Genomic DNA, 26,673 nt, shown 5'->3' with positions numbered 1-26,673 from the left:
GCTGTCACACGCTCACAATTCAATAGGCGGAGGGAGGGGGGGAGGAGGGAGGGAGGGAGGGGGGTGGGGGAAGAAATGGGAATGGGAAACTACGGGTAAACGCCACAGTACATGTATATGCATCTCACTCACTGTACATCTCTATCTTATCTACATCCCCGCTGTCACTATTCCACGGCCCGGGGGGGGGCGCTAGAGGAGGGACTAACAGAACAATGCCACAGATAGCCACACACCAAGCCAACCCACTGAGCGGCGAAACACCGAAACCACCATGAACCCACCAACGCAAGCCGGGCGAGCCACAAACCTCAAAGTAGTGTCCATGAACATCAAAGGTCTCAACCACCCCATCAAGCGCAGGAAGGTGCTAGACCACCTAGCCAAACTGAAGGGAGACGTCTACGTACTTCAGGAAACCAAGCTATCACAAGAAGAAGCATCCCACCTGAAGGCAAGATGGATAGGATAAGTCCTATGCTCTCCTGCCAAACAAAAAAAGCGGGGGGTGATCACCATAGTGAGCAAGAAAGCTAACCTAATCCTAAACACCTCCCGTACGGATGAGGAAGGCAGAGTACTACTCGCAAGCCTGGCCAGAGGAGATGAACGGATACATATAGCCAATATTTACGTCCCCAACGCAGAGGACAAACACTTCTGGCAGGAAGTAGGCACGATGCTCGGGGAAGTCCCTCAAGATGAGCTTCTATTAGTGGCAGGCGACATGAACCAAGTTTGGGACCAGGCAACAGACAGACACCCATACAGAACAAGCCATGAATCACAAAACACCAACACCCTGAAAAACCTATGTGCCAAGCTCCACCTCGCCGATCCATGGAGACTTCAACATCCAAGCGCAAGGGAGTACACCTTTTACTCACACCCACACAACTCCTACAGCAGGATAGACTACATACTGATGTCCAGCACACACACACACACACCTTATAGACCACACTGAAATAGCGCCGATAACCATATCAGACCACGCACACATCACACTGTCACTGAGCAAGACACAATGAGAAACCAACGAGCAGATGGAGATTGAACAGCGACATCCTGCAGAACCCCAGCAATGTGAAAGAGATCGAAGACACCATACGAGAGTACCTGGACCACAATGACAATGACGAGGTGGAGAAGAGCATTATCTGGGACGCCCAAAAAGCGACATTGAGAGGGAAACTGATAAACATCAAGGCCAGAATGAACCGCGGTAGAAACAAGAAAATCAAGGACCTAGAAGAGATTACCCTTCTGGAAAAGGGGCACTGCCCGAACCTGACAGACAGGAACTTCCTAATGGCCCTAACCAAAAGGAAATATGAACTAAACAAGATGCTCAGCGAGAGGGCAGGTACATGGATAAATAAATTCAGGGCAATAAACCTATGCGCAGCCAACAAGGCGGGGAAACAACTGGCGTCTTACCTGAAGGCAAAACAGAGACAGCACACAATCGCGGCCATACTGACAAATCAAACAAATCACAAACAACAACCAAGGGTATCCTAGAGGTCTTCAGACAATTTTACCAAGAACTATACTGCGCTGACAAACACCTAGACGCCGATGGAGGCTCAAGCCTACTCAGCAAGACCAACCTGCCAGCCCTCACAGCGGCTCAAAGGGATACACTTGAGGAAGACATAATGGATGCAGAAATCGACGCAGCAATCACCCAACTCAAACCCAACAAAGCTCCCGGACCGGATGGGTACACGGCAGACTTCTACAAGACATTCATCGGCCAACTGAGACCGATCATGGCCGCAACCTTCACGCAATGCACCCACAGGGGCAGAGTGACAGACTCCATGGCCGAAGCCAACATCATTGTGATACCCAAAGAAGGGAAAGATCCGCAACTTCCACAAAACTACAGACCAATATCCTTAATCAATGTAGATTGTAAAATATACGCGAAAATCCTGGCAAACAGACTGAACAGGGTCCTACCACTACTCATCCACAACTCGCAAGTGGGCTACATCAAGAACAGACTTTCCCAGGATAACACGCGACTACTATGCCATCTCATCAACCACACAACACACAGCGAGGACCAGGCAGTAATGATAGCTCTAGATGCTGAGAAAGCCTTTCGACAGAGTATCATGGCCCTTCCTCAACGCATGCATGGAGAAATTCGGACTAGGTACAAAATACAGAACAATGGTAATGGCCCTCTATAACAAACCAAGGGCAAAGGTGGTGGTAAACGGGTGCACATCGGAGATACTAACGCTGGAAAGAGGCACAAGGCAGGGCTGCCCCCTATCACCCGGTCTCTTCCTCCTGGCACTAGAGCCACTACTAGCCAGAATAAGAAACAACAACGACATAGGCGGTGTCAAAATCAAAAACAAGACGGTGAAACTCGCTGCCTACGCAGACGATATCCTCATCACCACCACGGAGCCCACCTCATCAATCACAGCCCTAATGGAGACCATAGGGGAATACGCAACAGCCTCGGGATACAAGCTCAATAAGGACAAGTCGGAGTGTAAGCCAATGAACGTGCACACCACTAAAGATGTACTGGGCCAGTCGGGCTTAGCCTGGCAAAACAAACCGCTCAAATACATAGGCCTACTCTTCGGCAGGGACCTAAAGACAACACTGGAATACAACAAAGAGGCCATCCTGAAAAAAGATAAAGGAGAGACTGGACACCTGGTCGCCCAAATACATAAGCTGGTGGGGGAGGATTGAAACGATCAAGATGATGGTTACACCAGCTATCAACTACACGCTCAGCATGCTGCCCCTGGCTACGACAGACAACTTCCACAAGAAACTTGATAAACTATGGCTTCATCTGGAGAGACAAAAGACCGAGAATAAGTCTACAAAAGTTGAGGCTAACAAAAAATTTGGGAGGCCTCAACCTAATGAACTTCAAAAATTTCCAGACAGCTTGCTTAGCGAAACAGGGCACCTTTTGGCTGACCAGCTTGCAGGAATACGAACCAGAGTGGCTGAAGGTGGAAAAAAACATCTTGGGGGGGCTCAACCCCATAGCGCTACTCACAGCGAACAAACACCCTCACCGATTCAACCCAATCCTCAGACACACCAAAGAGGCACTAATGAAAATAGACAAACGAATGGAACAGAAACTGAAGGGTTCAACCTGGGAGTCGATCTGGCTAAACACAAAAATAACGTACCAGGGTAAGACTAAGCAGTGAAACGTGGATGGAAAAAGGCATAACCACACCCAACCAACTGGAAACAAAAAAATCGCCAATCACATTCCAAAACCTGCAACAACTACACGACCTCCCGGCAAAGGAACTATACACATTCCTGAAAATGAAAACGGCCATTACAAAGGCAATCCTAAGCAAAATCCCGCCAACCATCATCAAATACATGGAAGCCCTCAACGCGACTGGCCACCACACAGAAAAAATATACAAGCTTCTCAACCCTCAAACATCCTCGCTAAACAAGAAAGTAACGAACACATGGGAATCACTCCTTGGAAGGCAGCTAAACGAGGAAGAAAAGGGCAAACTGTGGCGGTCGGCAACAACAAACAAGGTCACGCCACAACTGGCACAAACTAAGTTCTGGCTCCTCCACAGAGCATACTGGACCCCGGCAAGACTCCACAAAGTAGGCATAAAAGACACGAGTATCTGCTGGAACTGTGATAAAGAGGAAGGGATCCTGGAACACCTAACCTTCGAATGCCACAAAGTCAAGAAGTTCTGGGCGAAAGTAAACAACTTTATCAATGACATCACCAGCAAGAATATAAAGCTAACCTTCGTGAGCCTCGCCACAGGCTTCATGACGGACGACCTGGACAGCAAAGAGGAGAGAGACCTGGTAGACATCCTACTAACGGCAGCACTAAAAATCATCCTAACAAACTGGAAGAACACAGCCAAAGCAAACTTCAAAACATGGATAAACTGGGTCCCTTTCCTCAGAGGCGCAGACAACATCACCAGCAAGTTCACAAAGGAGCACAATGCCAAAGATGGAATGTGGGAGCTCCTCGACACATACCTGGAGTCACGAAGGACTTAACGACAACCCCCCCCCTTTCTCTTTCTTTCTCTCTTCTTTCTTTCTGCATTATAATGTACTGTATGTAACTTCTGAAATGAAACTTATATTTAATAAAAAACATTTGAAATAAAAAAAAAATGGAAAGAAACATGTGTACGTTAAACATACAGTATTGGGGGGCGTGGCTTCACAGGCTAAGATGGTGGACGCAGCTTTCTAGAGCTCCCACCAGCCCGACTATTATCCGGCGATTTATCCTGGCTCCTGGACCCGCCTTGTAGCCCACACCTGCAGCGATTGTGGCGGAGAGCAGGAGGTGTTGCCCGGTGCAGTATTCGGCGCTCCCGGGCCCTTTGAAGCAGAGACAGCGGCAGCGGCGGCTTGCGGCCTGGTACCAGGGAGTGAAGCCGGGGCCTCGATTTTGGCGCCTCCCGGTCGGGAGATCTCCGCGCCGGCCGGCCGTGCCTGCATCCATCCTGGGCCCGGTGCCCTCATTAGCGGCGGAGCTGTGGGCGGGTCCTCGGACCTGTCCGCTGCGGAGGCAGTGACGACCTGTGCTGGGAGGACATCCGGAGGGAGCTGAGGCCTACTTTGGAGCCGCGAGACCGGGACCTCGAGTTTAGAGGCTCCCGGCTGCGAGTGCTGGTGACTGGCGGTGGCCTAGGTACCGACTGGAGAGACCGACGGTGCGGTGACCCCCGAGGTGAGACCCCGCCCAACGAGACTGGCGTAGCGCGATTGTGACTCCTGGGCCCATGAGCTGGTGGGCGGCCTGAGACTCCGGCGAGTGTTGTGATCAAGCCTGGGGGGGCCCAGTGGCGGCGCCTGGAGGGACGGCGTGAAAGGCGTGGGTGACTCCGTGTGGCCACATCCGAGTGTGTAACTACAAGGCGACAAGGGGCCGTGGCCGGCACCTGCAGCGCCGGTGGGTGCCCAGAGCAATTGGACTGTGTGGCAGAGGGGCTCCTCCATCCGGGGCTGGCAGCTGGTCGCTGAGTGGCCTGGTGCGGGGTCGCGGGGTCGCGGGCCCCCCCCTGAGGTGCGGAGATCGGACCAGGGGCCTCACGGAGCAGGGGCTGGGCCCGGCCAGAACAGCATTGTACATCTTGCATTGGGGAGCAGCCTTGTGGAACCCGGTGTACCCCCTAGCAGCAGACGACGACAGTGTGGGGGAGCTGTGTACCCGGAGACATTCGCGTGGTGTACCCTTGGTCGTGATTGGTGGTGTGGGGTGTCGGCACTGGGGCAATCTCCAAACGATCCGGAGACAGCAGCCTCCAGGTGTGCCGCGGACATGACCAGAGGCGGCGGGGGCAGCGGGTCCGCCAAACAGGGGCCCATCGATAAATTCACGGGCCGAGTGGGGTGCCCGGAGCATCAGGTGGTGGCCAAGGGACGGGCCCTGACAATGCAGCGCTCATGGCAGCGATTACCCAGTCCAGGGACATGCTGGATGCCAAAATAGGGGCAGTTGGAGCAGACGTGACCCTACTGCGTCAAGACCTGCGAACTGCGGTGACGCGTGTCACTGAGGCGGAATCCAGGATATCGGTGGTGGAAGACGACGTTGGGACCCTGAAGCGGAAAATGGTAGCAATGGAAAGCGTCCAGAAGGGCCTTGCGCTCCGTGTGGAGGATGCCGAAGGGCGGGCACGCAGGAACAACCTTCGCTTTGTGGGGTTTCCGGAAGGATGTGAGAAAGGGAATATGGAACTCTTCTTGTCCCAGTGGTTGGAGAGTTGGCTTCCTCCGGATGTTCTGTCGCGCTGTTTTGTGACAGAAGGTGCACATAGAGCCCTGACGCAGAAACCGCCGGCGGGGGAGCGGCCCAGGCCGGTGATAGCTAAAATCCTGAATTTCCATGACAGGGACACTATCCTATGGGAGGCATGGGCCAAAGACTCTCTTCTATTTGAGAATCAGAAGATCATGATCTTTCCGGACTATACTAGAATCGTGCAACAACAACGTCACTCGTTTATTGCCGCCAAGGCGAAACTACGAGGTCTGAAGATCCAATACTCCTTGCTTTATCCGGCCCGCCTGCGGGTAGTCTTCCAGTCGCGAACCCATTTCTTTGATATTCCAGAAGATGTCTTTAAATGGACGGATGAGACAGTGATGGTGAGACACTCGAGAGGCCCGTCGCAGGAACGGGAGGACCAAAGTGCCAGGGGCAAGAGGAATTTATTTATTTATTTATTTATTTAATATATTTATAGAGCGCTGACCTGTCACCCAAAGGGCATCCTGGCGCTTTAATCCGGAACCATGCACCTTAGCCACTATAACCGCTCAAGCATTTTTTGGGAATAAGTGAGTTTTTAAAGCCTTCCTAAACGGAAAATAGTCCTTGTGACTCCTCAAAGAGAGTGGGAGGGAGTTCCAGAATGTGGCTGCTGCCACACTAAAAGAGCGGCCACCCATCCTCACTCTTTGAAACCTTGGAACCACCAAAAGGTGAGCGGATGAAGACCGCAGAAGCCGTGGAGCCGCGTACCACGCAAACATGTTTTGCAGAGGGACGGGGCCCAAAAGGTGTACAGCCTTAAACACCAAACATGCCGCTTTAAACTGTACCCGCAGACCTACCGGGAGCCAGTGCAGATCTCGTAGAGCGAGAGTGGAAGAACTGGACCTAGGACGAGAGAGGGCCAGCTTAGCGGCCATTTTCTGCACCCGCTGTAACTTCCCTATCAAATTTTTGGGAGCCTCCAGAAGAAGTCCGTTGCAATAGTCAAGACGACTTAGTATGGTCCCACGGACTACTTCTGGTTTGGCTTGGGCGGGGAGAAGAGGCAGAACTTTGCGTAGCATGCGTAACAGCATCATACACGTTGCAGTAGTTTTATTGACGTGTATATCAAGTTGTAAACTAGGGCCAAACATAACCCCCAAGTTACGGGCTGAATCCGATGCCAGCACTGGTTCGAGGAAAGTGCTGGGCCAAAAGTTCTCAGGAAGTGCCCGCGGAATCCGGTCAGTGGAACAGAGGAGCACCTCCGTCTTCGAGCTATTGAATTGCAGGGAGTTAGCTCGTAGCCAGTCCGCTGTGGCTGCCATGCAGCGATGGAAAGTATCCAGCGAGACCGCCTTATGCCCTTCCAGTGAAAAGACCAGCTGGGTGTCATCGGCATAGTTAAATGCCGAGACGCCAAAAGATTTTATTAGCTGGACTAAAGGGCGGAGGTATAAGTTGAACAATATAGGGCTGATGGCCGAGCCCTGTGGAACCCCCTGTCCTATACTCCTTGGCTCAGAGCTGAATGGCGGAAGTGAGACCAGCTGCTGCCTGCCACCAAGGTAGGATATCAGCCAATCTCTAGCTCCCTCAGTGACCCCGCATTCCTCCAGCCTCCTTACCAGGGTCCGATGGCAGACCGTGTCGAACGCGGCCGACATGTCGAGCAGCACTAAGAAGGCTGCCCGACCACTGTCGACACGCGAACGAAGATTATCCAACACGGTCACCAGCGCGGACTCCGTCCCATGTCCAGGGCGGAAGCCAAACTGGGCCTCATCGAACCACCCGATGTTCTCCAGGAAGCCAGAGAGAGAGCGGGTCACCCACTTCTCCAGGATCTTAATCGGAAAAGGGAGCAAGGAGATCGGCCTATAATTGGAGAGACAGGTCGGATCCAAGGATGACTTTTTTAGCAGAGGTGACACTACTGCTAACTTCCAGCACTCTGGCACCGCCGCCGATTCCAAAGATTGGAGGCAAATCGAGAACAAAGGCCGAAAAAGTTCTGCATGAAAGGCCTTCCAAAACTTGGGGGGCAGCGGATCAAGCGGAGACCCTGAGGACACCGAATGAGCAACCTTACAAAATTCCTCAAAGGAAGGGGAAGGGAAAGAACTTAGCCGGGGTCGACTGGGTGTACTTGTCGGAGCTCCCGGACCAAGGGCAACGATACCCGTCTGGGGTCGGCTGGACAGATCCGCCGGAGCTCCCATACCAATCGGCTGGGGTCGACTGGGTGAGCTGCCCGGAGCTCCCAGATCAAGGACCACACTGCCCGTCTGGGGTCGACTGGGCCGCTCCACCGGAGCTCCCACGCCGGTCGGCTGGGGTCGACTAGGCGATCTGCCCGGAGCTCCCAAACCCGGGTCAGCCATACTTGTCCGAGGTCGACTGATCAAGTCAGCCGGAGCTCCCGGACTAGAAGCCACAGGTAAGGGGTGTGTTAAGCCCTCCAGGATCCTAGCGGTCTTCTCCTCGAAGGCAAGTGCCAACGAGTCGCAGAGATCCTGTGACGCACGAACCGAGTTAGCCGCGCAAGCCGGATGTGACAGGTCCTTGACGATTTTGAACAAGGCTTGGGATTTATTAGGCGCCTGCATCAGGGAAGTTTCTAAAAAGGTCGCCTTGGCCCGCTTGATCTGATCCTTATAACCTCTCAATGCGAATCTAAACAAGGCTTTAGCCGAGGAGGAATACTCCCTTCTCCACACTCTCTCCGCCCGTTTACAGCTCAACTTCAGATGTCGTAGCTCCTCCGTATACCAAGGGAAAGCCCGGTTCACCCTCACTCTTGCCCTACGAAGGGGCACGGTCTTGTCAAGCGAGTCGGTGATGGACTAACACAAGGAGGAGTAACTTTCTTCCACCGAATTCCTCAGGCAGAAGTTGGCAGATAAAGGAGATAAGCTGAGCAATCGGGACCAAGGTCGGCCCAGTGTCGAGAGTCCCACCCCGGCGGCCTCAGAGGAGTGGTCTCCTAAACATAAGGAGAAGACCACGAGCGCGTGGTCGGTCCAGCATTGGGCCAAGATGTCATTAATCGCTGCCGAATGAGCTCCAGCGAAAATCAAGTCCAAGACATGACCGCCCCTATGAGTCGCAGAACGGACCAGTTGCTGCAGTTGGATGTCAGCAAGGGCTTGACAGAGTGAAGTAAACGCACCGTCTAAAGGACCCCCCTCCCATAGATTAAAGTCACCCAAGACTAACAAATTCGAGTGGGTGTTTGAAAGATCATATACTAAATCCAGGAACTCTGGCAGAGAGGAGGCCAAGCCCGGCGGCCGGTAGCACAGTACCCCCGAAATCAGTGTTCTCTCCAGGTTTCTGAAGGAAAAACCCATTCGTTCGAAGCCCGAGACCTCGCTGATTTTAAGCTGGAAGACGTCCAACTGTTCGCGGTAGATGATACCAATTCCACCGCCCCGATGGGTCGGCTGCCAGCTGACTGGCGCCACGCTGAGGTGGTGGTTTTTCAGAAGCCGGGTAGGCCCCCCGATCGCCATGACTCATATCGCCCTATCATATCGCTGGCGAACCGTCTTCTCCCCTACGTGGCCGATCTAGTCCACCCGGATCAGGCTGGCGTTATGCCGCGTCAGGCGACGCGGCACAATATACGACGGGCGCAGACGGCTGTGGCTGCAATGGGGGCCACTGGAGAACGGGCTGCCCTATTGCTGGCAGATATAGATAGGGCCTTTGATTCAGTGAGTTGGACTTATCTATTCGCGCTCCTACCTCGTCTTAATCTAGGCCCGGTGTTTATTTCATATGTCAAGCTGTTGTATACCGACATTACGGCGTCCGTGCGTGTCTCCGGAGCGGTCTCGGAGAGGTTTCCCATCGGCCGGGGGACCCGTCAGGGGTGCCCGCTGTCCCCGTATTTATTTGCACTGGCCTCCTGGGTGCGCATAGACGCGCAGCTGCGGAGCTTTGTGTGGGATGGGGGACTCACGGATAGGATCGCGCTCTATGCGGACGATGTCCTCTTCTTTCTCACGAATTTAGATAGATCAGGCCCCCGAGTGCTGGAAATCATGCGTGTATTTGGCGAGGTATCGGGCCTCTATCTTAACCCACGTAAGTCCACCCTATGGGTGCTGGGAGACGGGGCAAGTGCGGGCTCGTGGGCGTCAGCCTTGCAGGTGGCAGCCGGGGGCATACTGTATCTTGGAGTATTCTTGTCCGAGTCCGCGATGACATCGTGGGAGCGCAACGTGATTCCGGTGTGGGAAAGGGTCCAAGCGGATATTAAAACGTGGTCCCGGATGCCTCTCACCATCTATGGACGGTCTGCGATCTTTAAAATGGTCGCACTTCCTGTATCAGTTGCAGAACCATCCGCACCTGATCGCACCTCAGTGGTTCCGGCAGGTCAATTCTATTCTAGGCCGCTTCTTGTGGGCCGGGCGTGCCGCCAGAGTGGCGCTGCGCACGTGCTTTCTATCCACGTATTGTGGTGGCCTGGCTACGTCGGACCTGCTGTCATATTACCAAGCCTCCCATTTGCTAGTATTGAATGAATTGTGGTACGGTGATGGAGGAGACCCGGCGTATGCTCTGGAGCGCTCACTGATGGGGGACAACACGCTGCACACAATATTATACTCAGCCAGACTCCGGAGGCAGCTGCCGTGTGCCACACAAGTAGTCTTTGTGGTTTGGCGACAGGTGCTGCGCCGCATGGGCTGGTGGGGTAGGCTGACGGCGGAGACCCCATTGTGGCATAATGGACGGCTCCCCGCGCTGGCCTCGCTGCAGGGGTTTGGCGGATGGGATTCTATCGGGATCTCATCGCTTAGAGATGTTATGTCCGGCGTCACTATGAAGTCATTCCAGGAGTTGCGGGATGAATTCCACATGCCCAAGACCCAATTCTTCAGGTACCTACAGTTCCGCCACGCACTCGCGCCTAGTCTGGTTGGATTGGAGTCGCTGCCGGAATTCAGCCCCGTGAAAGCGAAGGTTTTCATGGGAGACCTCGGAGATAAAAAGGTGTCCCGTATCTACCAAACGCTAGTCACCCACTGTTCCTCCTCCCTACTTCCGTTAAAAGACGCCTGGGAAAGGGATGTCGGACCCCTGGATGAGGATGATTGGAGGGAGGCATTGGAGTCCCCGCGTGGGACCGCTATTGTGGTACGACTCCGTCTGACTCAATTCAAATATTTGCATAGGGCTTACAATACACGGGAGCGGCTGTGGAAAGCGGGCCTCATTGTGTCCCCGGAGTGCCTGCGATGTGGAGCCGAAATGGGTACCCTGCTGCATACCGTATGGTCTTGTGCTGGCTTGACTCGGTTCTGGAATGGTGTGTGGAGCTGTCTGTCGGAGGTGCTGGGGTGGGATCTCCCCCGTACCCCTCGCTTGGGTCTTCTCCATGTGCTGGAGGGTGTGGGAGGGAATGCTTACAAACGCCATCTTTTGTTGTTGGGCTTAGTGGTGGCCAAGCGGGACTTGGCACGGGCATGGAAGAATGAACGAGCCCCCCCCCCCCTGAATGCGTGGAAGGCTGGAATAGATTATTTTATGGGGCTGGAACGCCCAGTGTTCGAAGCCAGAGGATGCCCACGGAAACATTACAAGATCTGGAAAAGGTGGGCTGAGTATAGGGGGTTGACTCTGGAGCCTCCAGCAGATCCCGACGACGGTCCAGATTTGAACAATGGGCTTCAGGCCTAGAGGGACGCACGGCGCCTGGCTTAGTGTCAGCACCTACGGGGGGCTTACTGTGATCACGTGCACTGGGTTGGGGGGGATAAGGGGTGGGTAGTGGGGTTGTTTGGGTGGCTGTGGGGAGGAGGTGGGGGGAATTGTTCCTTTTCTTGATTGGGTTTTCCAGTTATTGCGACATGTGCTGCTATTGGGCAGTGATCTCCTGATTGTGGGGAACTGCATATTTGCTTTTACCTGCTCAATCAATAAAATTTGTTGTGAAAAAAAAAAACCATACAGTATTTACATATCTTAGTGCATGTCCAATATATTACAATGTCAAAGAAGGTAAAGTCTTTTTTCACTGTACGATTTTTTGAAACCTGACAATGTTCTCACTGAGACATGAAGTTGAGTTATAGCGCCAAGACACCTACGGGTATACGTCGCGCTTTATAAATCGCAAAAATAAATAAATAAATAAATTAAGGAGCTAAACAAGTTCTATAAGTAGGGCATCCTATGCAACACTTCAACTCATAGTGAATCGGGCACCATGAACACAAAGTTCATACCAGCACGTATAATGTGCACTCAATATGAAAACATTCAAATCTATACATAACCACCACTCACAAACGTCTTTCAATATTGAAAACTAATCACACATTTATCAAGTGTTTTTGAGGTGCGCACATGCATTTTCAACAACTTGCACAGAATAAAGTGACTAAACTAACTAAAACGAGGATTCAATAAGGACTGTTAGGAAGAGTTTAATGAAGAGCATTAAAATAGCAGTCTCAAACGGAGTACAACCTCATACTATAATGTGTTTGATTAAAATACCACACATTATCAAATATCATAAAATGTCATAAAGCGCCTACCTGCATCAATATGACTGCAAGGTAGGAGAGTTGTACAAAATACCAACAAAAAAAATACAAACATACAACCTTATTACAATTTTAATAATTAACCCCAGAACATAGCAAAAAATCCATCACAGAACATTACTGTAAGCTAGTTCGTGTAATATTTCAACAATGTATGTGTTCTTGTGTATGTGAAGTTGCCTACAGGCAGCTTTTGAACACTAACTTGGCAAGTGAAGACTGGGTAAGACAGTAAAGAGAAAAAGAGAAAGTGAGAAAGAAGGTGCAAGAGGTTAGAAGAAAAGAGAGGGGAAAAAGGATACATAGAAAAATATAATCCACATTACCAAACAAATAGGGTGGGTCTTCAGCTTTGTCCACTGTATCTGTGAAAGTGAAAAAGAAGGGTAAAAACTCAGTCTCTGGTGAGTCACGTACCAGAAGTCTGTCCCTCCTTATTGTTCTTCACCAGCATTTTCATCTTGGGAGGGTAGATACCATCCACACTTTATTATCAAAATATTTCATGCCCAGAAACTTTTGTGAACTACAGGCGTATGCTGTAGTGTCTGCCAACTCAGTGATTAATAGGGGAGGTAGGCTCCTTATCTTGTGGTTCTCGGTTTTATCGCTGCACTTAGCAAGCTTAGCAGTTATGTTTCTCTTACTCATCATGCTTGAGATGTGCAGTGTTCATCACAAATGAAATAGACATCCACTTTCTGTGCCTTTTCAGCCCACTGCCCCTCCATGGCACCCACTTGTTTTACTCTACCCTAACCCAAGGGCCCCTTGTAAAAAACAACATGCAAATAATGAACTGCAAACGAATTCTTAAATAAAGACACAATGTTTAACACATGGAAGAATTACCCTCTTGTGGTTTCTAAAATATATGACGATATAAAAAAACTGAAACTCATGGAAGCCAAGGTCTCAGAGGAAGGGGTGACCCCCATTCAGAGTGTGGCACTCAAACCTAAGAAACCGGCAGCCTCATTCGCAGGCTAGCCACTCCCTAAGAGGAGAGATGGGGGGCAAGGGTGGCGGGGTTGATGAAGGGCAAGAGAAGACGAGGCCACATCTGTAGACAGAGAGTGCTCATTTGTAAAATAAATAAAAATAATAATAAGTGAAGGGGCAAAAGTGTTTCTTAGGAGCCTACGGCCGGGGCACTCAGATGCCCTGGCCACCTACCATGTTTGTACGGCCTTCTTGATTCACCACTCACGTATTTTTTCTCCAACCTGCCTCTGTCTCACCGTTTCCTTCACATCCCCACTTTCTCCCTTTGTCACTATTATATCAAATGTTTCTCTTATCCCTTATTGCAGTGCATTTTCTGTCTTTTTCTTTTGATCTGGGCCAAAGTCGGATGATATAAAATAAGTTCTGGTACCAAAATTGAACGCTGCAGCCCATCATCTCCAGTCACTAGCACAAATTAAGCAAAGCAGAGGCCACACCGCACAAAACCACCAAGGCAGTTTTGTTTGGAAACAAAAGCAAAGCAAAATCTTACGTTTGTACTGCCGAACTAAGGTCGAAAAAAAGAGCTATAGGTGCAATTTTTAAGGTGGAGGGAGGGAAATCACTGTGCGCAATTCAGATTTAGTAAACAAGTGAAGGGCCACAATTCTCATTGTTCTTGCTTTAAACTTATAACAAAACATAATAATAAATATTCAAATAAGTGATATTATTTGTTTCGTGTATACTAAACTCCAAAAAAGATTACCTAATTTGAGTTACATTATTTTTTATTACATCAGGGATCGTTGAAGAAATATGATGGTACAATCCTGAACCGCTACCCTTAAATGTACCCAAGTAAACTTCATCACTTCAGGACACCCTTCTTTCTATCTGCTGCAGCACTGCTTTGCCCCAACTTACCCAAATAGCAATCTTCCCCTAAGGGCACAACACAAGACTTTGCTTTTTATCTCACGTGGTACTACATATTTATACTATTCGTCTCCAAGACAAGCACCGTGCTGCAAGACACCACGCTTTTCCCTGGTGTGTCAAAATATGTCTATTTTTTTGCCACTAGATGGACTGCCTGCGACAAGACACCCTTCGCTCTGCCAGCCCCTCACCCGTATGGAGGCCTTGTTACAGAAGACTTTGGTGATGGCTAGCCAGGTGGGCAAGTCCAGCATGTTCTGTAGAACCTCCTCATCCAGCTCCAGGTTGGTGAGCTGTCCTTCTCCTTTCAGGGTGCTCAGGTTGATTTTATCTGGGGACAGATTCTTGGTGAACCTGAAAATAAAAAAGAGAGGCAATAGCATCCTACACAAGATAAAGCACGATATTTCAAACACACTCCTGAGCTGGTATCTGATGTACAACAACAAACAGAATTTTCTGAACATCTTTCTCCATGAATTTTAAATCCATCTCACAAGAAGGACACCACTAGTTATCAAAGGCATGCTGCTTTAAATAACAACGCCTAATATAGTAGCAACACCATCTCAGGGTCGAAGCTGGGGAAAATGATTTCAATAAGTTCAGAGGAAGGTCTTGAAAGACATACAACAGGAATATCATTGTGTTTGGAAAAATGTATACTTTGTGTGAATGACAGCAAAAGTGAGATCTAAGATAAATATGGCAATGATAATATTCATTTCAATCCCCACATATTTTATAGATTTCAATCGCCCCCAGCCACATTCTAATCTATGATTGTTCTTGCTATGGGCACCGGTCTATGCCTACATAAATCTTCCAAGAATATAATGACCATTTCCCCGCAATGCATTCATCCATGTCTGATGTACTCCAATTAAGTTACTAGCTCAATAAAATGAAAGTGAATTTGAAGCACTGATGAAAGTCTCTGTTGCGCTTCTCTGATCACAGTAAATGAAGCAGTCATTGCCAGGGGCAGCTCCTTCGTTATGGCGTTGGAGTGTCGCCCCACTCCTGGAAGGAGCCGGGGAAAACGTAAAATAAAATGATAATAATGCAATTATTAAAACTGCTTTATCATCATTTTGTTTTACCTGTAGGACCCGGTTAGAACAAGCAGCCGTCATCCGAGTCCTTGTGGCGGGGCCATCAGCAGCAGGAGTGGTGGGCACTGGGCACTGCTGTCTGTGTGCATGTGGATTTGGCCGGCCGTCAGGACGGACAAACTGACATGCGCACTGACCTCTTCCCAAACAGAGCTGCACTGTCGGGTTGAGAGAACAGGAGGCACAGGCTTCCAGTCCCCTCTGGAGTGGTGAACAAACCCACTCAGGCCAATCCCTGCCATTCTCAAGAAGTGCTTGGATTGACCGTAGGGGAGTCTCTGTGCCTGTGCTCATGGGAACTGCAGTTTAAAGTTCCTGGGCCAGAAGAGCACTGAGGCGAAGCGTGGGAGAAGAGGATCGCAGCGGCCAACAGCAGGACAGTAAGTGTACTTTTAAAAACAAATTATTATTGTTTTCCCCTTCGCTGTCCCTTCCTGCCTCCCCCCCCCCCACCTCGTGTCGGCAGCAGCCGCGATTGGTCATCTTGTCATCTCTACAGATACTAGGTCCATGCAGAATAGCTATCAGGGATCTCAGAATAAGGCCCAGTCAATTTTCTGACTAAAAATCAACTTCATGATCTAGAGTGGCTGCTGAAACAACTGGTGATTCGGATCAGAATCGCTTATGGGGCTATGGCATTTGAATATCGGTAGGTTTTTGGTAGGACTGAAGCCCACAGTGTAGTTTTGGAACACTCTCCAGCTGTCCATGATGGCCAAGCTAGGGTTGGTAAAAATTATTGTTCTGCCATGTTGCCTGTATGTTTTTCAGACGGCCATATTTTGTATATCCCTAGAAAATACTTTATTGAGTTGGACAACCTAATTGTGGAACTGTTATGGGCCTCGAGGAGAAACAAGTTAGTCTGGTCACACTCAAGCACCATTGGGGAGGGGGGTGTGGAATTGTCTTGCCTGGATTTATACTACCTAGCAGCTCAGCTGTAGCATGCAGTGCATTAGTTCAATGAAGAGAGGAGATTGTTGCGTGGTGCATGCAATGGTTTTCCTTTGCCCGAGCTTTTAATGATGGTGCGGGTGTTCCTTCTTCGATGCTGTATGTGGTCAGACAAGTGTCCAGAGAGGGGGAGGGGCGGTAAGACTTGCATTACTTAGAGGCCCTATGCACCGGATTTTAATATTTCACAACGCGGCCATTTGGTCTTATTGTGCAGAATAGGTCAGTTGATAAGTGACTTACCGGTGAGTGTGACACCTTTCTGGACATATACCCCAATGACAGGTTTATTCCACTAGCAGATGCCATACAGACTTTGTCCTGGGCCGGGGCCATATTTTATAGTTTGCTAAAATTGCCGCAACAGCTCGTGGGATTTGGCCTTCCTTCCCTGAGGTCCCGCAAGACTCAGACTCTGAGGACACTACTGAACAGAGCAGGAGGCCGGAGACTAATCTTGCATGTTTATAGGGCATTACAAGAGGAATTACCACTAAGTGACCTGCCTACACATAACAGGTGGCATGAGATTTTGGGGACTCCTCTTACTGCAAAAGACTGGGAGTGAGTTCATGAAGGGGTAAAGGGGACCTCTACGAATGTGAGATTCAAGCTGCTCCAATATAATGTAGTGCGTCTCACACTGACTACGCTACATGCTATTTATCCAGCAAAATTGCCCTATTGTCACCGCTGAGCCGGGTGGGAAGCAGACTTTGCACATATGTTTTGTGGGTGTCCCGGGTTAGATGATTTCTGGCAGACAGTTTTGACTTGAATACAGTTACGGGGTGAGACATTCCTGTGGGGCTGAGTCTGCTGGGACTGGTCCCAGTTCGAAAGAAAAAGAAGCTTAGCAGGGAATTTCTCCTCTTGAGCTTAGTACTTGTCAAGCAGAGACTAGCCATTAGATGGTTATCCCCTATAGCGCCAAGAGGGCCTTAATGGCTCCTTGACATCGATGAATGGGCAGTGGCAGAGGAAAGCCAAATGAAAAAAACACAGATAATAAACTTACAGATGATCTTCAGGCCTGGGCGGCAGTGCTTACAGAACTTCTGGAACCCCCGGATTCCCTGCCCCCCATTAGTGTTGGATTACTGGGATGAGTGAGAGAAGTAGTCATTTGGCTGCGAGATTTGGAGTGAGGTGTATTGTGAAACCACACTACTACGAGGATTTGCATCCTGTGATATTCTTTGAACATTGTATTCTTTATTGGCGTGAACAGGTAGAGCACTTTGGGGTGGGAAGAAGGGAGGGTTGCTACTGTTTTTATATTCTACAACAATGTTTATATATGAGAAACTGGTCATGTTTAAAATGCTCCCCAAAAAGTATACAAAAATCAAGAACTGGATTAATCACAAAATAGACACACCATACCACCAACATACGTTTGGCTCCATTACACTACCCACTGATCAGATGTTTAAATAAATCTTCCTCCATGGTGGACCTGCCCAAACTATCCGCAAACTGATCCAGGTGTTCTAGGATTGGTGTGTCAATCAGTACTGAATTTCTATGATTTTTGCCACTATCAAGTTGTTTGACTCAACAAAGACAAGTATGAGATAAGTTCTAGAGCGTGACCATCCCTACTTTCATTACGGAAGGAGAGCAACAGCTACCAGCGTCATGAAGCACAGCAGTCTTACACATCTATTTGATTCACTAGACTTTGCCAATAGTAAAGCAGTGGAAGGCTTTGTGAAAGCTCCGGCCTTGGAAAGTTCCCAGGATCCAAAGTATTATTATATTGTCTGCAAAAAAAGCCCTCAATTGTGAACTGTACCAATAATTCGGACAAAGTATTGTTGGATCTCCACTGATGATTTACTGATAAGCTTTCATAGAGGCCTTAATACATCTTTATACAGCAGAGATTTTTATCCCAGTTCTGGTGTGTCTAGCCCCTGTTTTCTCTCAAAAGCTCACACTACATTTATCACCCCCTTCTCTTGATTGATCATCTCAGCCAGGGGTTAACTTCGATACTCTTACAAATTACATACATTGGCGTTTTGTTTTTTCTGCAAATATTATTTCCTTATTGGCTACTAATTCTATACTTTAACATTTATTTATTCAGTGAGGATGGATCACCTGTTGGACTAAAATGCACTCTCTAAATTTTATGCCAGTAAGACACAAAGCCCAGTAAAGATTCCTCATAGGGTGCTGTCTATTTCTCTTCTCTTAATGTCCTTCACTCATTTACAACTGTCAGTCCATACTCATATATACAAAGAAGAAGTCAGAAAAGGCACAGACAAAAGTACAGATTGAAAACTTCTCAAAATAACTCGTAACAGAATGGGACAGATCCTCCTGGGTACAAAAAGAGGATGCAGACAAGCTATTTCTGTTAAATGGATTTATATTATAATAACAGAGGGAAAGGCGTACAGATGATGTTAATCGTCCAGCAACTTGAGTCTATATCTTTCTGACAAGGACCAGCTTGAACATAACTGAAGCTATAAACTTCAAGAAAATTGGGAGATTTCAAGAAAATCTAATTTATACCTGATGATATTTACCCAGGTAATCAAAGTCTCAGATTGGCTTGAAAGTTCTTAAGTAAACGATCTGACTCTGCATCTTTGCATTTGGTTTTGTTCGAATCTAAGGAACAGCCTCTTCCTCCATGGACAAATCAAGGGTTTAAAACCCGTATTCTGTGTGCGAGTGGGGATTCCAGAATGGGGCGAGTATTTAACACTAGCAATTCTTTTTTTAGCTTTCTTCCATCCCAGGCAGTGAGGCTGCCGCCATTTTAGAGGAAAATCAAAGTAAGTAAAGAAGTGCCAAAGAGCTTGCATTCATCAACCTTCAAGGACAAGACTTGCTTTCACAGATGCTGGCCGAAAATGGGTGCCAAATGGGATATCGTGATGTAGCCAAGAAGAAAAAAAAAATCACAGTTGGTAATTTGACCGAAAGATACCATGTCTTGCACCCTACACTGTGCAGCCATAAAAGGGGGTCTTCAGATGGTGCTGAGAGTAGTGTGATGCTGGTAGTAATGGTGATAATGATGGGACGATGGTTGTAAGGTAGCAGTGGTAGAGAGGATGGTGGTAACACTAGTAGCATTAGTAATGGTGGTAATAATGACGGTAGTGGTGGTGGTAATTGTGTGGTAATGTAATTGTAATGTAATGTAGTTGGGCACTTATATAGCGCAACTGTCAATCCAAGAGCATCATGGTGCTAAGCGGCAACAAAAAACCTGGCTGATGGACCCATACCAGATGACGGGGGGACGCGAGGAGTAGGCATTAGATTAGAGTTCTGCATAAGGCATCAGATGTTGCGAAAATCCAAGTTTTATGGGCTTTCCTGAAGAAAGTCTCAGATTGGATTTGACAAAGCTTATTGGGGAGTTTGTTCCAAGCCTTAGAACCCATTACTACAAGTGATTACCCTCCTTTTGAAACAAGTCTAAACGCTGGGACCTTCAGCAAGTTGGCGTTGGATGGCCTAGGATTCTGAGCGGGTATATAACGCCTGAATTTGGTTAGGAGATAGTGGGAGTCTGTGGAATGTACTGTCCTGAATGCGATTATCAGGACCTTGAACAGGACTCTTTTATGGCAGCCAGTGAAGTGTTTCTAAAGCTGCTGATGCAGACGACTTCCTAGGCCATTTCAACACTAAATGTGCAGCTACATGTTGGACCATCTGAAGCCTGTGGAAAACTGACTTAATAGTACCTGCATACAGACTGTTGCGGTAATCCAGTGTGGACGTGACTAGGGCCACAGCGACTGTGTCTGGCAGATGGGAAAGAGAAAGCATTCCCTTTCCCTAACTGTAGTATTTCTGTTGTTTCAGAATTACACTTCAGATGGTTAATTTTCATGCAGTTGAAAGTAGCAGTGAAACATAGGCGTAGATTTTCTTCTGCCTGAGTGGTATGGTTATCCAAAACCAGAATTAGCTGCGTATCGTCAGCATATGAGATAGTCTCTATGTTAAATGACAATATCAGCCTAATTAACGGGGCCATGTGGGCATTAAAAAGAGTGGGGCTGAGACTAGACCCCTAAGGGACACCGGAGAGCAGTGTTTTTTCTTCTGAATTATAAAGACCTAGAGAGATAACTTGTCTTCGGTCCTGCAAGAAATTCTTTAGCCAGGCCAAAAAAGTGTGGGAAATGCCAAAAGAAACGAGACTGTCTAGAAGAATGACATGTGAGACTGTGTCGAAAGCTGCCGACAGGTCCAATAAGACAGGACAGCATTTTTTCCTTGGTCCAGGCTGCTCTGAGGGATTCAGCAGTATACCGTAGGGCCGACTCAGTGGAGTGTTGAGGTCTAAAACCGGATTGATTGTGGTGAAGCAGATTTGCATCTTCCAAGAATGTAGTAAGTTGGAGGTTGACGAATTTCTCTGTAATCTTGCTACGGCAAGGTAGAAGAGAAATCGGTTGTAAATTAAAGAGAGTGGAGGGATCCGCAAGTTGTTTCTTTTGTAGTGGCTTTACAGCTGCGAGGTTCCATTCTGCAGGAATCTTAGCAGTTGCCAAAGAGACATTTATTATTTGGTTTATGATGGGATTCATGATGTCAATTATGGCACGTAAGATCAAGGGGGGACAGGGATCAAAAGGGGATCCTGATTTAGAGGTAAGAATCACCTGATGTGATTCTTCAAGGATAATTGGTTTAAAAGTCTGTTAGGTCACCCTCTCTTTACCAAGAGTGGGGTCATTGTTGATGGGAAAAGAGAGGGGAAGTGAAAAACCTGGTGGAGATAATGCTTGTGGTAATTAAAGTAGTAATGTTGAAAGCGGTAGTGGTGTTGGTAGTAGTAGTGATGGTGGAAGTAGTAGGTAGTAATGGTGACAGAGGTGGAAAGGATTATGGTACTGGTGATATTAGAGGGGATAGTGGTGCTAAAGATAGTAGTGAAGAACTTTATTGCCAAGATTTCAAAAGGTTATGCACTGACCCTTTATAACGTTTTGGTAAACTCTAATATGCAGGGTGGTTACCGGGCACTTAACACTGAAAAGAAATAAGCAGCCTTGCAATGTTGTCAGGGCACAGCAGATGCCGTGTCTGCTGTGAGCCAAGGTAACAAGCAGGGCAGCAAGCAGTACAGGGTAAAGCAGGTGCAAGGATCGCTAAAGTTCATAGGTTGATGTCAACTCTTTTGCATGATGGTTGTTATCCCTTCAAGGGGTGGAAGCAGGCAGAAGTGGGCAAGATGCTGTCACCCACACTGCCTGAAGAGCCAAACACTGAATGGCTGTTCTGTTGCCTTATGCTAAATCTGGCTGACAATGCTTACAAGTCAAAGGTTGAAGGGGGTGACCCAATCTCCAAAATCTGTATATGATGGCCTGGGTGGGGGCAGAACTAAACTGCACATGATAGCCCAACAAAGCAATGTCTGCAATGGACTGATCCAAAGGTGATATCTGCATACAGTATTACTAAGAATATTTCATAATTTGAAATAACAATAGACTACTTTAATTGTGAACATATTTGTAATTTTATTATGGTATAATTACTGGTTGCCTTGAGGGAAAACTTACTCTCATTACAATAGGCCTGAGTTGGTTAGGGTGACAAGCCAGCGATGAGGGTTGTAGGCCAGATTGGTTCACTGGGAAAGTTATTCAAATGCCATAGGTCTGATCTGTTTATTAGGAAAAGTTATGACAGGAGATTATTCCGGCTCTATGTATTTCTTGTATATGGTTACATGAAACCTCACAGATTACCTTTGTAGGTAAAGACATTGATGTTGATTACTTCTTTTGACAAACCCCATTCGTAAAAGATGTTCACTGTAATAATTCTTGCTTGAATCTCTTCGGACACCCTGACAAGTTTAGAAGCCAGCCAACATATTATAATAAAACATCATTAAAATTACATGAACATACCATTATATTCATAAATATATACACATACAAAGAAGGGCTCTGGGTCTGCCCTCTTTCGACATTGGTCATTTACATTCTGCCTCACCTATGACAGCATACAGCATGGGGCAATGGGTCAGCCACTTCAGCCATTGGCTCTCTCTTCACCTGTCAGCAATGGTATATGTCTGACCACATGTGGACATATGAGTGCACTTCACTGCCAGGGCTGTTAGTCCAGTCCTATAGTTTTCCATTTCCTCTTTTATAAGCCCCCTTTTATTTCATCTTTTTCTTCTCTTTTTATTTCCATTTTTAGACCATACCACAGCTCCTCAAATAGTGCTAACAGGCTGCTTGCTTAACGCTCTCTTCATCTGCAGTGCACCAATTCCCACAGCCTCTAAACCAGGTAGCCATCACGGAATGTTATTGGCCATGGCATATCAACATTTTACCATTCGAAGATCGCCAGCATGTTGGTTCTAAAGATGGCAGCCAAGCTGCTATGCTTAATTGCATTTGTTAGTGCAAGGATATCCCTGCCAAGCATCTGTTGTTGAGTTTGTGCTTCACTAAGATTGTATAAGTGGGTGAATGCAAGAATGAGTCAGAGGCTGGATGAATTGACATGTGAGTGTAAGGATTAGTAAGAAATGCATGTATGATGACTTATTGAGTGCCTAAAACCATCAATGATTGAAGAGGCACCTTCAATTATAAACCAGATCTACTAGCATGGCCAGTGATTGTTACGTAGTAAAAGGAATTCACCAAGATTTAAAATAATGCAACACAGGCACACCATGGTCAGCAGAAGAAAAATAAGTTACAAGACATGAGGCTGGAGGTTTTACTTCAAAACACAGACAGAATAGACGCAAAACGTGCTGCTTCAGTGTAAGAGTTCCGTTGCGTGTGGTTAATAAAAGTATGCTACCGATACCCATGGGTTAAGTCTTTTAAGTATTACTTAAGGTTTCAATGTACAATTGAACAAAACAATTTGAATTTCCACTTCTTGTTTCAAACAGTTTCACATTACTGCATGGACATAGAGCTTTTGCTTGCCACAGTGATGTCGTTAAAACACTGCAAAATGTATGCATTGATTTAACAAAATTACATGCAATAACTTTGTAAATAAAATGCAACAGGTAGGCTGGCTGACAGCCAGATACTTGGTTCTGCCTAACATGTGACTGATTCACTCATTCTGGCCCTACTGGCCTGGTACAATTTATTGCTGTTAATTTTTTGGGCCTTCTCAGGCACTGATGCAAGCATTTTTTTTTTTAGCCAGATCGCAAAATGTGAACCGAATGCAACCATCATGACGATTGTGATCATCTCAAAAACACAATCAGACTTCCAAAGACCTTATCCCGTAGGTTGCGGGCCTGAATATTTCCACTTTATCTAGTCATAAGAATTATTGTTTTAGCGAATAAAGAGGCGAGAACACAGAGTCCGATTCCAGCAGCAGAGAAAATGCACCAACCGGGTCAAAGGGTCCAAAAAGGGGTAGAACAGTCATGAATGGGTGATCTTATGGGGGGAAGAGGGCATGTTGGGCCGGATTACAAGGCGCCGTTATGGTGCGATGCGAAAGGATTGTACGTAAGTGGTGTGATGTTTTAGAAAATTCACACCGTCCATTAAATTTCAACAAGTAAAGCCTGCTAAAATTTAATAGGGGAAATAATCCAGGTATTTACTGTGACAAGAGGATTTTGGAGGGGTAAGTACCAAAATCTGCATGTTACTCCTAAAAAAAGCAGGACCAGGCGATAATTATCACACTCAAATGCAAAACAACTCCGTAATGGATTTTACTGGGTGCGATAAGTATCAAATCCATGTTGTCCTACTAATGGACCCTTATTGAGAAAATAGGAGCTATTTATAGCGCCTGATAAATAACGATACGACTGGGAACGTTATTTATATGGTGTGACAAATAGTTCCTATTACGAGTAGGGAAATAACATGAGGATTTAGTTGTTTAACGCACCAAAATACGCATGATACAGTAAATACCGTATGCTTTTCCTCTGTTAAATTTCAGCAGTTTTGACCAGCCGAAATGTAACTAAGGTTGAAGTATTTAACACTTCCAACAATTGTCTAATGTAATAAATACAACCAAACACCTAATCTGGAATGGTGCACAATCAGGCCCTCTGTTGACTATAGTGACTATAGTGTGGGCTCCTACAAAATTTGACACAGGTCACAGCAGAGGCAAAGCCTGCATTCCTTCTTTTTATTCTCGCTCTGCTGCCATCCGAGCCCCCAGAGCCAGCCCAACCTCCGAGCTCGGAACCAGGCACAGAGAGGGTGAAGAAAGGCCACATTGTCAGGCAGATGGTATTACGATGCCAGTCACATGGGTCGCGCCTTGGTCTATTTCTAGCTTTCCTACTGACCCTGTAAGGGGCGCAGGGACAGAGAATTTCTAGGACAAACGCAGAGCCCTCACTGCACTCGTCCTCAGGACACCAGTCTGAGGAGGCTGCTGATCCAGTAATACCCCTTCTCTACGCAGTGTTGCAGAACAATTTGCATTTTTTATCTAGCCTACAGGCTCATCCCATGCAAGCACGGTGGTCTGCACCGATCTACTGGGCTCCCTGCAAGCAGAGTTTCTGCATTAGTTATCGCCAACAGATGATCCAAGTGAGCACCGTAACACTCCTCTTGCCTCCTCCAAGGCCAGTGTTCCAATTTTCTGCCTCTAATAGCCTTTTTAGGTATTTCCTACAGCAGGGAACACTGCGTTTAAAAGAAGATCTTATGTGCTACTCACACAGCTGCATATCTCCCATCGCTTCAGCACCATTCAGTACTGGTGATACATTGACTGCACCATGCAATGTATCCCACAGATATCCGATTCACGTGAATGCTTTGAGCTCATTCTGTACCATCCCCAACTTCAAACCAGCTCTCCCAACAGTGTTTGCTCCAACACAGCACTGCCCCTAGGGCATCTGAGCAGGCAACAGCCCTACAACATTCTCTACAGCCTGTCCCAAAACAAGGTCCTATACCGTTCCATCTTAACCAGTGCTCTACTACTATTCTCTATGGTATGTTATATTTATTTGTAAAGCGCATTCGCACCCACAAGGGTATCCTGCACTGAGCAGGGGTGATTGCCTAGCCTGGCCTACAGCTGGGATTATTTGAAAAGTCAGATCTTCAGCTTCTTGAGGAAGTCAAGAAGAGAGGAGGAGGCTCTGATAGTGGGTGGTCTTTCCATACTTTAGGAACAATGTACAAGAAGGCCCGACCTAGGTACCAGTTTCTGTGTACGCGTGGGATGTGTACTGGCAGGAGGATGGCGGAACGGAGGTGCCTGGGTGGGTAGTGAAAAGCTATCTGTCTGTTTAGTTAGGTGGAGAGTGAGTTGTGTAGTGTCTTGAATGTGTGAGTGAGAAGTTTGATCTGAGCACATTTGTTTATCAGGAGCCAGTGGAGTTCTCTGAAGTGAAGTGTGATTTGACTTCTGCATGGGAGGTTGAGGATGGGTCTGGCTGCTGAATTCAGGATGGTTTGCAGACTTCTGATGAAATGAAATTAAATGAATTCGTACTTGTATAGCGCACTTATACCCTGAGGTGTCTTGGCGCTGTACGCATACCGCTGTGGAACCCTTCCTGGCTTTTCCCTGTGAAATGCACACTCCTGGGCACCCCCAAGGTGAAGCGAGGCATCCCAGCACTGTTGGGGCCATTATGGAGATTAGGCAAGCTATTGCCCAGAGTTGCAGAGTGGGACCCATGATTAGATTAGGCACCGAGGCGAGAATTATCGGGTCCGAGGAAATTGAGCCCAAGACCTGCCGAGGCGGGACTTGAACCCTGGTCCCGGGCCAGACCTCTGCATCAGGGTCTGCCGCTCTAACCATTGAGCCACACTTCTCCATGGGTTGCTTGGTGATCCCAGCGTAGAGTGTTGGCCCGTAACCTAGTTTGCTGATATAGAAGGTGGGAATAACGTTTTTCAGGAGTTACTTGACAGCCATTTGGAGACCTGCCTGAGTATCTTCAGGGTGTGAAAGCTACATGTTGTGATGTCCTTGACTAGTGTGGTCATGTCCAATTTGTTGTCAATGATTATCCAGAGGTTCCTGACATGGGTGCTTGTAGAGGGTGTAAGGCTGAGTTCCGTTAACCACCGGTGAGGTGTACTGACTGAAGATCACTACTGCGGTTTTATCTGCATTGAGCCAGAGACAGGTGGATTTCATCCAGTTGGCTACTTGGATCATGCAGGTGGTGAACTTGTTTCTTGTGTTGAGGGTCTTTTCCGAAATTATGAGCTTTGTATCATCAACATAGGAGAGAATGTTGATGTGTGCACAGATGACATTGGCAAGGGGGATCCATCTATAAGCTGAAAAGGGCAGGGCTGAAGGACGAATGTTGAGGTACTCCATAGATGAGTTTGCAGGCTTCCAAGGAGTATAGTGCCAG

General features: G+C 47.6%; 1 protein-coding gene across 3 annotated transcripts in view; it reads right to left on the bottom strand.

Moving 5' to 3' along the window:
• BLTP3A (bridge-like lipid transfer protein family member 3A) overlaps positions 1-26,673 on the bottom strand; it is a 571,303-nt gene that overhangs the window by 432,360 nt on the left and 112,270 nt on the right. For all 3 annotated transcript variants that reach the window (XM_078644270.1, XM_078644271.1, XM_078644272.1), the window contains exons 2-3: positions 14,421-14,583; positions 12,666-12,704 (exon numbers count right to left, since the gene is read on the bottom strand). In XM_078644270.1, the coding sequence (XP_078500396.1) occupies positions 12,666-12,704; positions 14,421-14,583 (202 nt within the window). The remainder of the gene's footprint in view (positions 1-12,665; positions 12,705-14,420; positions 14,584-26,673) is intronic.

The sequence above is a fragment of the Lissotriton helveticus genome, chromosome 5_1 (assembly GCF_964261635.1).
Source record: "Lissotriton helveticus chromosome 5_1, aLisHel1.1, whole genome shotgun sequence".
Lineage (NCBI taxonomy): Eukaryota > Metazoa > Chordata > Amphibia > Caudata > Salamandridae > Lissotriton > Lissotriton helveticus.
Note: the sequence above shows the minus strand (reverse complement) of the source record. Positions and strands in the feature narration are given on the sequence as shown.